General features: G+C 45.9%; 1 protein-coding gene across 1 annotated transcript; it reads right to left on the bottom strand.

Annotated features, from left to right (window-relative positions):
* Positions 1-2,803: 2,803 nt before the first annotated feature.
* syt7b (synaptotagmin VIIb) lies at positions 2,804-11,251 on the bottom strand. The gene is given in 8 exon segments (XM_024140994.2): positions 2,804-2,967; positions 3,819-3,845; positions 3,847-4,016; positions 4,261-4,350; positions 4,353-4,374; positions 4,552-4,726; positions 5,049-5,308; positions 11,021-11,251. Coding segments are annotated over 8 exon segments (1,023 nt in total). The 5' UTR covers positions 11,195-11,251; the 3' UTR covers positions 2,804-2,862.
* Positions 11,252-13,136: the final 1,885 nt, after the last annotated feature.

The raw sequence follows: 13,136 nt of genomic DNA, 5'->3' as shown, positions 1-13,136 counted from the left end.
CTAGAGCGGAGGACAGGGTGTTGGGCCAGACCTAGAGCGGATCAGGGACAGCGTGTTGGGCCAGACACTAGAGGCAGGGACAGGGTGTTCCAGGTGAGCAGGACACGGGGGCGACCTAGAGCGGAGGGTGTTGGGCCAGACCTAGAGCGGAGGGACAGGGTGTTGGGCCAGACCTAGAGCGGAGGGACAGCGTGTTGGGCCAGACCTAGAGCGGCGGGACAGCGTGTTGGGCCAGACCTAGAGCGGAGGGACAGCCCCTGATGCACACAGGCCTGAGTGAATGGTCCCTCTGCCCAACAGAAAAGGGCTAGAATAGAATATGCTGTATGTGGTATTGTCAGATGTAATGAGCTCCCCTCTCCCTTCTCTTTGTTTCTCTCTTCACTCAGACTCTCGAATGTCTATGGCCCCCTCCCCAACCAACCCATAAAACCCCAACAAATAGGAAGTAGACACATGCCCTTTGTCACGTTCCAACATCCCAGTAATCATTAGCGTCTCCTCCTTAGCGGTCAGCGACAACATAAATAATTAACTGAACATCTACATTACTTTATACAGAATAAAAACAGCCCAAAAAAACAGATTCCATATTAAGAAAATGAAAATGGCAAAAGTGAACACCGAGCACACATACATACACAGTAAATACAAACAGTCAGATGTTGACACACTCATACACACATTGCAAACACACACACACACACATTCAGTAGACACAAATAAACAGTCAAATGTAAACAGAAAATAGGTTTAGTTGATATTATTACTCTTGTAGCTATCATTCAGCCCATTGTATGATGAGAGAGAAACTTAAGCTTGGAACAGGTCACACCAGGATGACATCAGGAGCAGTACAGAGCAGAGGGGGTCTGGCCAGTAATGGAACAGCCTGGTCCTGAAGCAGGACAGAACAGAGGGGGTTTGGTCCGTAACAGCCCTGGTCCTGAAGACCCACTAACACCCTAACTATCTAACATCAGGAGCAGGACAGAGCAGAGGGGGTTTGGTCAGTAATGGAACAGCCTTCCACTAAGACCCTAAACATTTATCTACTAACATTCTTATAACAACGTGTTCTGTAACATGCACACTAATGAATAAGATGTTGACTAAACGACTTACAGACTAACTGACGTAACAGACACACGTTCCAACAGACAGGCAGAATTACACAAAATTACTGACAGAGACAAACAGTTAACGTTACCAACCTTGATGGGGACAAGATTATTTGGCTAAGTGCTCCATTAGAAACAAAACTGACTTGTTTGGGAGAGGGGCATTTTTTTATGGTTATCTGCAGTGGATGATGCAATTGAGAGAAAGCAGCTCAGATGAAGACTGGTGGTTCATGTCAAGTTCCTCCTCTGCTTACCGTTCCACACCAGGCAGCAGGCACGACCAAACAGACTGTACCCCTCGCTCTCTGTCACTGCTTAGCTGCTGTGACCTCTCCAAGTCTTCAAACATATCCAGTAGAATACTGATGATTATTATTGTCATCATTATTATCAGTAATATTGTCGTTATTCATTTGATAGCAGTGCAAGCCCAATACTTTCACTCACACTTGCACTTGCATTCACACGCTAACTTTCGCGACACACACACACACACCACACACACACACCACACACACACACAACACACACACACACACACACACACACACACACACACACAACACACACACACACACACACACACACACACACACACACACAACCACACACACACACACCACACACACACACACACACACACACGACAGAAAGCTGTCTTTTTGCTTCTATTTACTGTCTCTGGAAGAACATTTTGATTGGTCTCTTTAGGCTTTTTAAAACAAAAAACAAAACACAACATTGATGACTTTACTCTTTTTCTGTCAATATTCTTTTTTTTCTCTCCAGGAAATAGGAACGTCTTTTACATTTCCCCCATGGACCGGTGAAAATTATCAGTAATTTTCTCATTTTTTGATCTAGAACTTCATGGAGTTACAGCACATCACCCACAGCACGCACAGACAACAAGGGGGTCCAGCCAGGGAAGAATCACTACAGTGGTGGGAGAGAAAGAGATCAGATGAGATGATGGAATGGGGTGGAGTGACAGTGTCACGTCTAATTCCATTACCATCCAGACAGTCCATCCCTCTTCTATTCCATTGGTTTGCCTCTCTCTCTCTATCGATCCTTCCTGTTGTATTCTCTGTGTGTTGCAGAAGGGAACGGACCAAAGGTCAACATGGGAAGCAAAAAAAATAAAAATGAACAGCCAACCAGATTGCTTCTGACGACAGAGAGAGCAGTGATTAGGGAGAGAAGACGCCTCCCCTCACTGCCACAGGAGAACGATGGAGAGACACAGGATGAATGGTGAACTGGATAACTGGCCCAGGTCACTGGCTTGTAGGTTAGTCTGTCACACAGTCACAGATACAATGTTTCCTGAAAGACAGGCCCTTCACCAGCTCCTTTCGCAGGATTCTTATATGGTCTATTTGAACCTGTTTTTGTGGTGGCTGAGGCCACCCTAGGGCTGGCAGAATGTACTACTCCAAAGTAAAACAGAGTAAAGGTGGACCAAGGAGAAAAAACAATGGTTGAGAGGAAGGTATGACTTAAAAGTAACAAGACTCAGAAAGGACTCCGCTTAACAGAGGGGAATAGAGGAAGGAGAAGTTCATTAGGGATCTGAGAGAGGACAGCAGGAGGAGAGGGTGGATATGTGGGTGGATGCGTTGGATGGCTATTTGTACCCATGTTCTGCAGCGAGTCAGCCTTGTGCATAACAGCAGGGTGGGAGGGCAGGCGGCAGGCTGGGATGGTCTGGGTGGATGTGACTGGACCTACAGTATCAGGCCTTGAGGGCATGCCACTGCTGCACGGCATTACGAGGTTTACCCATCATGTCCTTCCAGTGCTTCACCTCCGCCGGACCACTCTTCCACGAGAGATAGATCTGAGAGAGAGACGAGAGAGCGAGAGAGAAGAGAAGAAAGAGAGAAGAGAAGGAGAGGGGAGGAGAGAGAGACGATGGAGTGAAAGAGAGCGAGGGGGGTGAGATGGATGATGTAAGCAGGATATCTGACGTCACAGAGATCTATATTAATCATACTCAAACATGGCAAAACAGAGAGAGGTAAACTAAACTCTCTGAAGTCTGGAGTGTCCCTGCTCTCACCATAAAGCTTGCCAGTCACTAAGCTTGCCAGTCTAATCTAACTTAATTCATATCGTGAGCTGAGGAGAGTCATTAAGAGGAAACAGCTGTTTTACTCTCAGCAATTTTCAGAGCAGGGGAAACAGGGGGAAAGATTGTGTGAGAATGAGACTATTGTTTAGACAGAGAGATGGAGGCTCCCAAGCAAGCCGCAGCTGTGTTTTACTGGTGGTGATTAGACTGTGGGTGAAAGGGCCAGCGCCTGTGATGAGGCGTGTGTTGGTTTACTGAGGGGTCACTATCAGACACTGGATCCATAGTAAGGAAGCTTGTATGAGGGTTACAGTGTGTCAGAAAATCAATGGGATAGTGCCTCTGTGTGCCACAAACGAACCACACAATCAATGGATATCATCTCACTGTGTCAGTATGTAAGAGCAATCTTGAGACAGTGACTGTTAATGTGTCTTGTGGTTAGTGGTGTGAGAGCAGGATCATTGTGTGTGTGTGTATGTGTGTGTGCGTGGTTGTTGTTGTTATGTGAGCATGTATGTGTGTGTGTGCATGTGTGTCTCAGTATGTGCCAGCAGGGTCAGTGTGGACTGGTGATGTACGTGGCTGGTGGTCTGGGCATTACGAGGGGGCGGTACCTTGCCGATGACGTCGTTGCGACTGAGGCTTGTCCTTGTCCATGACGGTGATGATGATGGTGGTCTCTCGGAGCACGTGGCGGGACGTCGAAGGGAAGGACTCGTTGAACACGGGGTTCAGACAGCACTTCATTGTCACCGTCTTCTTCTTCTCCACACGCTTGTCCTTGTGCATCAGCCACAGCTTCACATAGGGATCTGATGGGGGAGACACATCACTTAAACACAGAGGCTTCATCCCAAATGGCACCCTAATCCCTATACAATACACTTATTTTGACCAGGGCTCATAGAAAGTAGTGCACTATATAGGGAATAGGGTGTCATTTTGGATACTGTATGGATGGAGAGATACTGAAACCACATTGACACATGTTAAGGTAGACAGACTGTAACACAGGAAACAGGTGATGACAGGGTACTGTATGTACTGTACTGTTACCGGAGGTGCCTCCGATGTCCATGGCTTTGAGGTTGCGGGCTTTGATGATGGTCACAGTGATGGTGTTGGCTTGAGGGTTGTAGCACAGTACACCAGCAGGTCTCCTCGACTCCCCTGAGAAACACAATGACATCCCACTCACTAACCCTCTCTCCCTCCATCTCCTCTACCCCTTTCTGCTTCCCGTCATCCCTCCTTCTCCTTTTTCCCTCTCTCTTACCCTCCCCCCTCATCTCCCCTCCTCCCCTGTCCCTCTGCAACTGTCCTAGTCTGTGTGTGTAGTTTACTCACGCTGCCGTCGCTGCAGGGCTTCAGCTCCTTCCAGTAGGTCTGCTGGTTGCCCAGGTCCACCTTGTTAAGGGGGATGGACACCTCCCCGATGGGGTCGTTCCTGCTGAAACGATCGTAATCCAGCACCTGCATATAGAGGGTCCTCTGGATCACCTTCTCATAGGGGAACCCTGGGGGGAAAAGACAGATACATAAACAGACAGATAAGAGGCTGATATGTGCTGGACAGAGATTTAGGGAGTACTCTTTCAGACTTTATACAGGATAACCAATAGCCATAAGTCTAGTTATGTGTATAGTTCTAAGACCAGATGTGTGTTTTTTTATAATGTGCAGTAGTTGCCATTGCGTCCCAAATGGCATCCTATTCCGTATGTAGTGCACTACTTTTAACCAGGGCAACTAGGGCTGTGGACAACAAAGTGCACTATATACGGAATAGAGCGCCATTAGGTACGCAGCCTCGTGTGCAGGGTGATTTCACGTCTGACCTTCCAAATAGGAAGGTCTCGTTCCAGCGAGGGTTGAGGTTCTTCCTCTTGACCTTGGTCTCCAGCTTGTGCTTCTTGTCAGGCAGCAGGTAGAGTTTGACGAAGGGGTCTGAGGTGCCAGAGAAGTCCTTGGCGGGGAGCTCCTGGCCCGTGAGGATCTTGACYGTCAGGGTGGAGTCCTGGAAGCTGTAGCCCACACTGAACTGAATCCGGCCCAGCTTCTCAACCACAGGCCCTTCTGTGTCCTCTTCTGAGCCCGGAGAGAGCTGGGAGAGATCACCAGCAGAGCACTTTAATATTTATCCAGTCTATACGATGGTAGAATCGCAATTTCATACTCCTCGCGTCCTCTCTCCTTGACTCCTTCTCAAAACCCATTGGAGGAGAAAGTCAGGAGGGGAGGGACCTCTGGCACTCTCATCCAATGGGTTTTGAGAAGGAGGCGAGGAGAAAGGAGAGAGGACGCGAGGAGTATGCAATTGAGATTCTCCCTATGTACACTCAACAACCCTCATCCCACTACCCCCACCCTTTCCCAGCATGGAACACACAGATGAAACACTCAGGGACATGGACACCCAAGGTGAACAAGGAGCTTTATTTCTCATCCACAAGGGGGCAGTCAAACAGCACTGGAACTCACGTGCAATGCTGCCCTCATGCTAGTCTAACGTTCAGATAATGTTATGTCATATGTCTGGGCTTTACTGAGCGATAAGGGAGGGAGCGATGGGGGAGATGGCATATCTGGAGATGAGAGGCAGGAGATATTCTGTGAGTAGAGAGACCCTCTGCCTAACTGGAGCTGGGCCCTGAGGGAGGGAAGGAAATGCAGTTAAAAGGCTGCTATCTTATAGAGAGGGACCAGAGGCTTGGCCCAAGGTGCAGTTCCTGGAATTTAATCTCACATTCTGTATTCTCTCCCACACATCTCGTTGTTGCTCTGCCTCTCCGTTCTAAATCTGATCATCTCTCCTCCTTCACTCTCTTGGTGTCTGATGTCTGTCTGTCTTTCATAAACACACACATGCGCACACAGACATACTTACATGGACGCATGCATGCACACATCGTCTTTGAGACATCTCTCCTGAAATCTGCCCCACCTACAGTTTTCAACATTTTTCAGGGTCAATCTGTTTTTTCATTATTTTTATTGTTGCCCAGTCGCTTCGCCTGAAACCCACATAGATATAGAACCTACAACTCCACAAAATACAACCACATAGGGGCCTCCCGGGTGGCGCAGTGGTCTAGGGCACTTCATCGCCACCAGAGTCTCTGGGTTCGCGTCCAGGCTCTGTCGCAGCRGGCCGCGACCGGGAGGTCCCTGGGGCGACGCACAATTGGCCTAGTGTCGTCCGGGTTAGGGAGGGTTTGGCCGGTAGGGATATCCTTGTCTCATCGCGCTCCAGCGACTCCTGTGGCGGGCCGGGCGCAGTGCGCGCTAACCAAGGGGGCCAGGTGCACGGTGTTTCCTCCGACACATTGGTGCGGCTGGCTTCCGGGTTGGAGACGCGCTGTGTTAAGAAGCAGTGCGGCTTGGTTGGGTTGTGCTTCGGAGGACGCATGGCTTTCGACCTTCGTCTCTCCCGAGCCTGTACGGGAGTTGTAGCGATGAGACAAGATAGTAATTACTAGTGATTGGATACCACGAAAATTGGGGAGAAAAGGGAATAAAAAAATAAATAAAATAAATAAAAATAAAATACAACCACATACTGAGCCCACCTACACTATACACATCTCTCCACCTCCAGACCATGTGAGTGTCAGAACACTAGGTTAATTTGCATCCCGTAGCACTAATTCCAAAAAGGTTTGGGACACTAAAGTCCATGGAGAATAAGAGCACCTCTTCCCAGCTGCCCACTGCACTGAGGCTAGGAAACACTGTCACCACCGATAAATATACGATAATCAATCATTTCAATAAGAATTTTTCTAAGGTTAGCCATGCTTTCCACCTGGCTACCCCTACCCCGGCCAACAGCTCTGCACCCCCTGCAGAAACTTGCCCAAGTCCCCCCCGCTTCTCCTTCACCCAAATCCAGACAGCTGATGTTCTGAAAGAGCTGCAAAATCTGGATCCCTACAAATCAGCTGTGATAGACAATCTGGACCCTCTCTTTCTAAAATTATTCGCCAAAATTGTTGCAACCCCTATTACTAACCTGTTCAACCTCTCTTTCGTGTCGTCTGAGATCCCCAAAGACTGGAAAGCTGCTGCGGTCATCCCCCTCTTCAAAGGGGGAGACACTCTAGACCCAAACTGTTACAGACCTATATCCATCCTTCCCTGCCTTTCTAAAATCTTTGAAAGCCAAGTTAACAAACAGATCACCTCAGCCATGCTCAAGGTCGCCAAGTTAACAAACAGATCACCTCAGCCATGCTCAAGGTCCTAAACGATATAGATAACCTCCATAGATAAAAGACAGTACTGTGCAGCCGTCTTCATCGACCTGGCCAAGGCTTTCGACTCTGTCAATCACCGCATTCTTATCGGCAGACTCAATAGCCTTGGCTTCTCAAATGACTGCCTCGCCTGGTTCACCAACTACTTCTCAGATAGAGTTCAGTGTGTTAAATCGGAGAGCCTGTTGTCCGGACCTCTGGCAGTCTCTATGGGGGTGCCACAGGGTTCAATTCTCGGGCCGATTCTTTTCTCTGTATATATCAATGATGTTGCTCTTGCTGCTGGTGATTCTCTGATCCACCTCTACACAGACGACAACATTCTGTATACATCTGGCCCTTCTTCGGACACTGTGTTAAACCTCCAAACGAGCTTCAATGCCATACAACACTCCTTCCGTGGCCTCCAACTGCTTTTAAATGCTAGTAAAACTAAATGCATGCTCTTCAACCGATTGCTGCCCGCACCCGCCTGCCCGACTAGCATCACTACTCTGGACTAGAGGCCGATCGATTATGATTTTTCAACTCCGATACTGATTATTGGAGGACCAAAAAAATCTGATGCCGATTTTTATATAATATATATACGTATACATATATTTGTAATAATGACAATTACAACAATACTGAATGACCACTTATTTTAACTTAATATAATACATCAATAAAATCTATTTAGTCTTAAATAAATAATGAAACATGTTCAATTTGGTTTAAATAATGCAAAAACAAAGTGTTGGAGAAGAAAGTAAAAGTGCAATATGTGCCATGTAAAAAAGCTAACGTTTAAGTTCCTTGCTCAGAACATGAGAACATATGAAAGCTGGTGGTTTCTTTTAACATGAGTCTTCAATATTCCCAGGTAAGAAGTTTTAGGTTGTAGTTATTATAGGAATTATATGACTATTTCTCTCTATACCATTTGTATTTCATATACCTTTGACTATTGGATGTTCTTATAGGCACTTTAGTATTGRCAGCCTAATCTCYGGAGTTGATAGGCTTGAAGTCATAAACAGCGCTGTGCATCCCAGCATTGCTAAGAGCTGCTGTTTGAATGAATGCTTACAAGCCTGCTGCTGCCTACCACCGTCCAGTCAGAGTGCTCTATCAAATGTCAAATCATATACTTAATTATAATATAATAAACACACAGAAATACGAGCCTTTGGTCATTAATATGGTCAAATCCGTTAACACTCGTTTCGAAAACAAAACATTTATTCTTTCAGTGAAATACGGAACCGTTCCGTATTTTATCGAACGGGTGGCAACCCTAAATCTAAATATTACTGTTACATTGCACAACCTTCAATGTTATGTCATAATTATGTAAAATTCTGGCAAATTAATTACGGCCTAAACTGCTGCATATAGCCTGACTCTGCTTGCACTGAATGCAAAAGAAGTGACACAATTTCCCTAGTTAATATTGCCTGCTAACATTAATTTATTTTAACTACATATGCAGGTTTAAAAATATATACTTGTGTATTGATTTTAAGAAGGTTAGACTGTAAACTCTCCTTCCAGACTCAAATTAAGCATCTCCAACCCAAAATTAAATCTAGAGTCGGCTTCCTATTTCGCAACAAAGCCTCCTTCACTCATGCTGCCAAACATACCCTCGTAAAACTGACTATCCTACCGATCCTTGACTTCGGCGATGTAATTTACAAAATAGCCTCCAACACTCTTCTCAGCAAATTGGATGAAGTCTATCACAGTGCCATCCGTTTTGTCACCAAAGCCCCATATACTACCCACCACTGCGACCTGTATGCTCTCGTTGGCTGGCCCTCGCTACATATTCGTCACCAAACCCACTGGCTTCAGGTCATCTATAAGTCTTTGCTAGGTAAAGCCCTGCCTTATCTCAGCTCACTGGTCACCATAGCAACACCCACATGTAGCACGCGCTCCAGCAGGTATATTTCACTGGTCATCCCCAAAGCCAATACCTCCTTTGGCCGCCTTTCCTTCCAGTTCTCTACTGCCAATGACTGGAACGAATTGCAAAAATCACTGAAGCTGGAGACTTATATCTACCTCTCTAACTTTAAGCATCAGCTGTCAGAGCAGCTAAACGATCACTGTACCTGTACACAGCCCATCTGTGAATAGCACACCCAACTACCTCATCCCCATATTGTTATTTGTTTATTTAATTTTTTGCTCTTTTGCACCCCAGTATCTCTACTTGCACATCATCATCTGCACATCTATCACTCAAGTGTTAATGCTAAATTGAAATTATTTCGGCCTATTTATTGCATTACCTCCCTAATCTTACTACATTTGCACACACTGTACATAGATTTTTCTAAACGTTTGTTTATCCCATGTGTAACTGTGTTGTTGTTTTTGTCACACTGCTTTGCTTTATCTTGGCCTGTCACGCCCTGACCTTAGTTATCTTTGTTTTCTTTATTATTTTGGTTAGGTCAGGGTGTGACGAGGGTGGCATGTGTGTTTTTTGTCTTGTCTAGGGGTTTTATATATCTATGGGGTTTTGGTATTGTATAGGGTTTATGTATGTCTAGGTGTGTGTAGTTAGTCTAGGCATATGTAGGTCTATGGTGACCTGGATTGGTTCCCAATCAGAGGCAGCTGTTGATCGTTGTCTCTGATTGGGGATCCTATTTAGGTTGCCATTTTCCAGTTTAGTTTGTGGGTTATTGTCTATGTTGATGTTGCATGTCTGCACTCCGTGTTTATAGCGTTCACGTTTGTTATTTTGTATTGTTTGTTAGTGTTCTTCYTGTTCAGTCGTCTTCTATTAAAATATGTATTCACATCACGCTGCGCTTTGGTCTCCTCACTACAACGAACGTGACATGGCCAGGTCGCAGTTGTAAATGAGAACTTGTTCTCAACTGGCCTACCTGGTTAAATAAAGGTGAAATTAAAATGTATTTAAAAAAAATCTTGTGACAGACTGACGTAGCTGGCCAGCGCACGCAAGAATTGATTCTGGGTACCGGGATTATTCAAACTAACTCACTTTTATAAACGTATATAAAACTTCTAAACTCCTGCATAGGTAGTATCACAATGACCCCCCTAAAAAAAAGTTATAGATATTAACTAGGCCTAATGAAAGTCTTCGACCCACATAGTGAGAGACCAGAGATGGAAAGAGACCATGGCCAACTGCAGGTCTGATCCAACTGACAGGCCCTGTTGGCTCCCCCTCAAAGTYAAAGTATCATCATTAAGCATCATCGGGACCTCCATAACGCAGACGTGCAACCCACATAATAACACAGGCCCATCCCCCACCCGCGCCCTGTCCACCCAGCACTCACAGCACTGTGTTCTCAGCGTAATTACCAGCTTTTGCTGAATAAAGCATATTCTACTGAGTTTCTCCTTTGTGATAGCCAAGCTGGGTTGGGAAATGTCATGTAARTAGCARGTTTTGTCATTTAAGACATCTTGCAAATCTAAATGCTGCRACAAGTGGGTGGCTGTGGACAAACCCATAGACARGCAGAGAGGAGTACAGYTGAACAATCATTAACACAGACAGYSAGGAAGGGAGCAGGTTTTCTCACCATGTGAATGTCGCTGGTGGTGACAGAGTTGGCCAGGTCTGTGACGGAGGAGTTCCCGAGGCGGCCTGCCTCATCTGGGGTCTGGCTCCCAGGTTTACCCAGGCTCCTGCTGGGGGGGGGGGGGGATGACAGGACACAGTCAGGACGGACACTGAGAGAGAGGCAACGGAGCATTAGGAGAATCCTGCTTCTGAAGACAAAGAGCCAGCCTCAGGTCTGTGCTGCAACCTGCAGCTCATCAAATGGCTTCCCACCACAGGTGAGGCTGCAAGGTCTTGTGTCAGGGCTGAACTATCCAGAGTCCAGATCTGAATGTGACTGATAATGTCCCCAGACTTGGGAGTAACACGGGAATTATAGTGACTTACACTCACACACCACACCTTCACACACAGCATGCACACTGAGTTCCAAACCTTAGTCACTACAATCATGTAGCAGTGTGATACTTGCGACAGCCACAAAAATCACACAATTAATGAACGAAAGCGTAAAAGAGGGAGGACAGGGTGTGGGAGGACTGGTTGGAGACAAAGTGTTCCTAGACAATAGTTGTAACAGTCTGGTGAGCAAAGACATGCTGAGCTATAGCAGGTGACACAAGTCAAGACACATAGACAGACAACACTAATTACAGGTTAGACACTGGAAAATGACACGAGGAAGAAAGAGGAAAAACAGAGTGCAAGTGCACTGTAGAAATGGAGGGAGAGGAAGTGGATTAGGAATGGGTGCTGTGGGAAAGATGAGTGCAGAAGAAGAAGTAGATTTGAAGATTTATCTCTGCAGAGAAAGGGGGATTTGTCTTTGTTAAGCTATGAGGATTAACAGAATGAACAAAGTGAGGTTACTGACTCAAATGAACGTGAGACAGAGACAGACACCACAGCATAGTTCAGTTGAAGCTGGAAGAGAAATAGAGGAGATAGGAGAGCATAAGAGGCCTGGAAACAAAAAAACAAGACTTACTTTTCGTAAGAGAGCACAATAAGGACTAAAGAATAGAGACGAGAAACGGACTTGACATGGGCATGCAAAATAAGAGGACGAGTCAGAGAGGGAGGGAGATGGCTGGAGGCAGTACATCAGAAAGGCTGACAGGAAAAAAGAAGTAGGCGAGCGAGAGAAAAAAGAAAAGGAGGGATAAGATGTGATGTGGGAGGGTATAAACATAACACACACACAACATGTTAACCGCCAAATAGATACAAGGAACTAATCGTTTGGCTGAGTGAGGTTAATCCCAATCTAGAGGGATGTTAGAGGATGCATGTGGGCATGTTGCCATATGGGTTATCAAGGAGGAGGGAGGATGGTAATTGTGGTTCCTGAAGTATCAGTAATTATGTGTTGAGGCTACAGATGTCTGTGTTCCTGGTCTTTGAGGGGTCAGTCACTGTTGTAGGACCGCAGCATGTCTCTGTCTGGTCGGGCTCTCTCTGTGTGAAGGGTCAGTCCACAAATGCAAATCCTATCTGTGGTTGGGTTGGGCTGCCTAACACAAGAGAGAGACTGTAACTCTAGTGCACTGTGTCCTTCGATGAACACTGGCTGGCTGGCTGGATTTCACTTATGTATATACAGTACAACAGAGGCATGCAGAGTTTCACTGTGCCATTATACTACAGTTTAGCACAGCGCAAGCAACGACATGCACATACAAAACAATCGCTCAGCTAGTTTTTGCTGCCTGCATCTGAGAACCTAGGGAGGACTACGCCCCATATCATGTCTGTCTGTATGTCTGTCTGTCTGTCCAGTGATCCATTTGTTTGCTCTATAAGGCACTAAATGGATGTTAGACAGGAAGGAGAATAACTAAAGGAATGGGGGTAAGTGGTGTAGGTAGAGTTGCAAAATTCTGGTAACTTTTCCAAAATTCTCAGGTTTTCTAGAAAACCTCTTCGCTGTTGGAAGATTCCTGCAATAAAGAGGGAATAAGCAGGAAATCTGGTATCCTTTAACCAGGATATCTGGAAAATTTTGGAATTCTGGAAAAGTTACCAGAATTTTGCAACTCTACCTACACCACTTACCCCCATTCCTTTAGTCATTCCTTTAGAGCAAACAAATGGATCCCTGAACCCTAGGTGTAGGTGATCAGTGAAGTTGAATG

Source organism: Salvelinus sp. IW2-2015, unplaced genomic scaffold (genome assembly GCF_002910315.2).
Source record: "Salvelinus sp. IW2-2015 unplaced genomic scaffold, ASM291031v2 Un_scaffold2355, whole genome shotgun sequence".
NCBI classification, from domain to species: Eukaryota; Metazoa; Chordata; class Actinopteri; order Salmoniformes; family Salmonidae; genus Salvelinus; species Salvelinus sp. IW2-2015.
The sequence above is the reverse complement of the archived record's forward strand: the minus strand, read 5'-3'. Positions and strand labels throughout refer to the sequence as shown.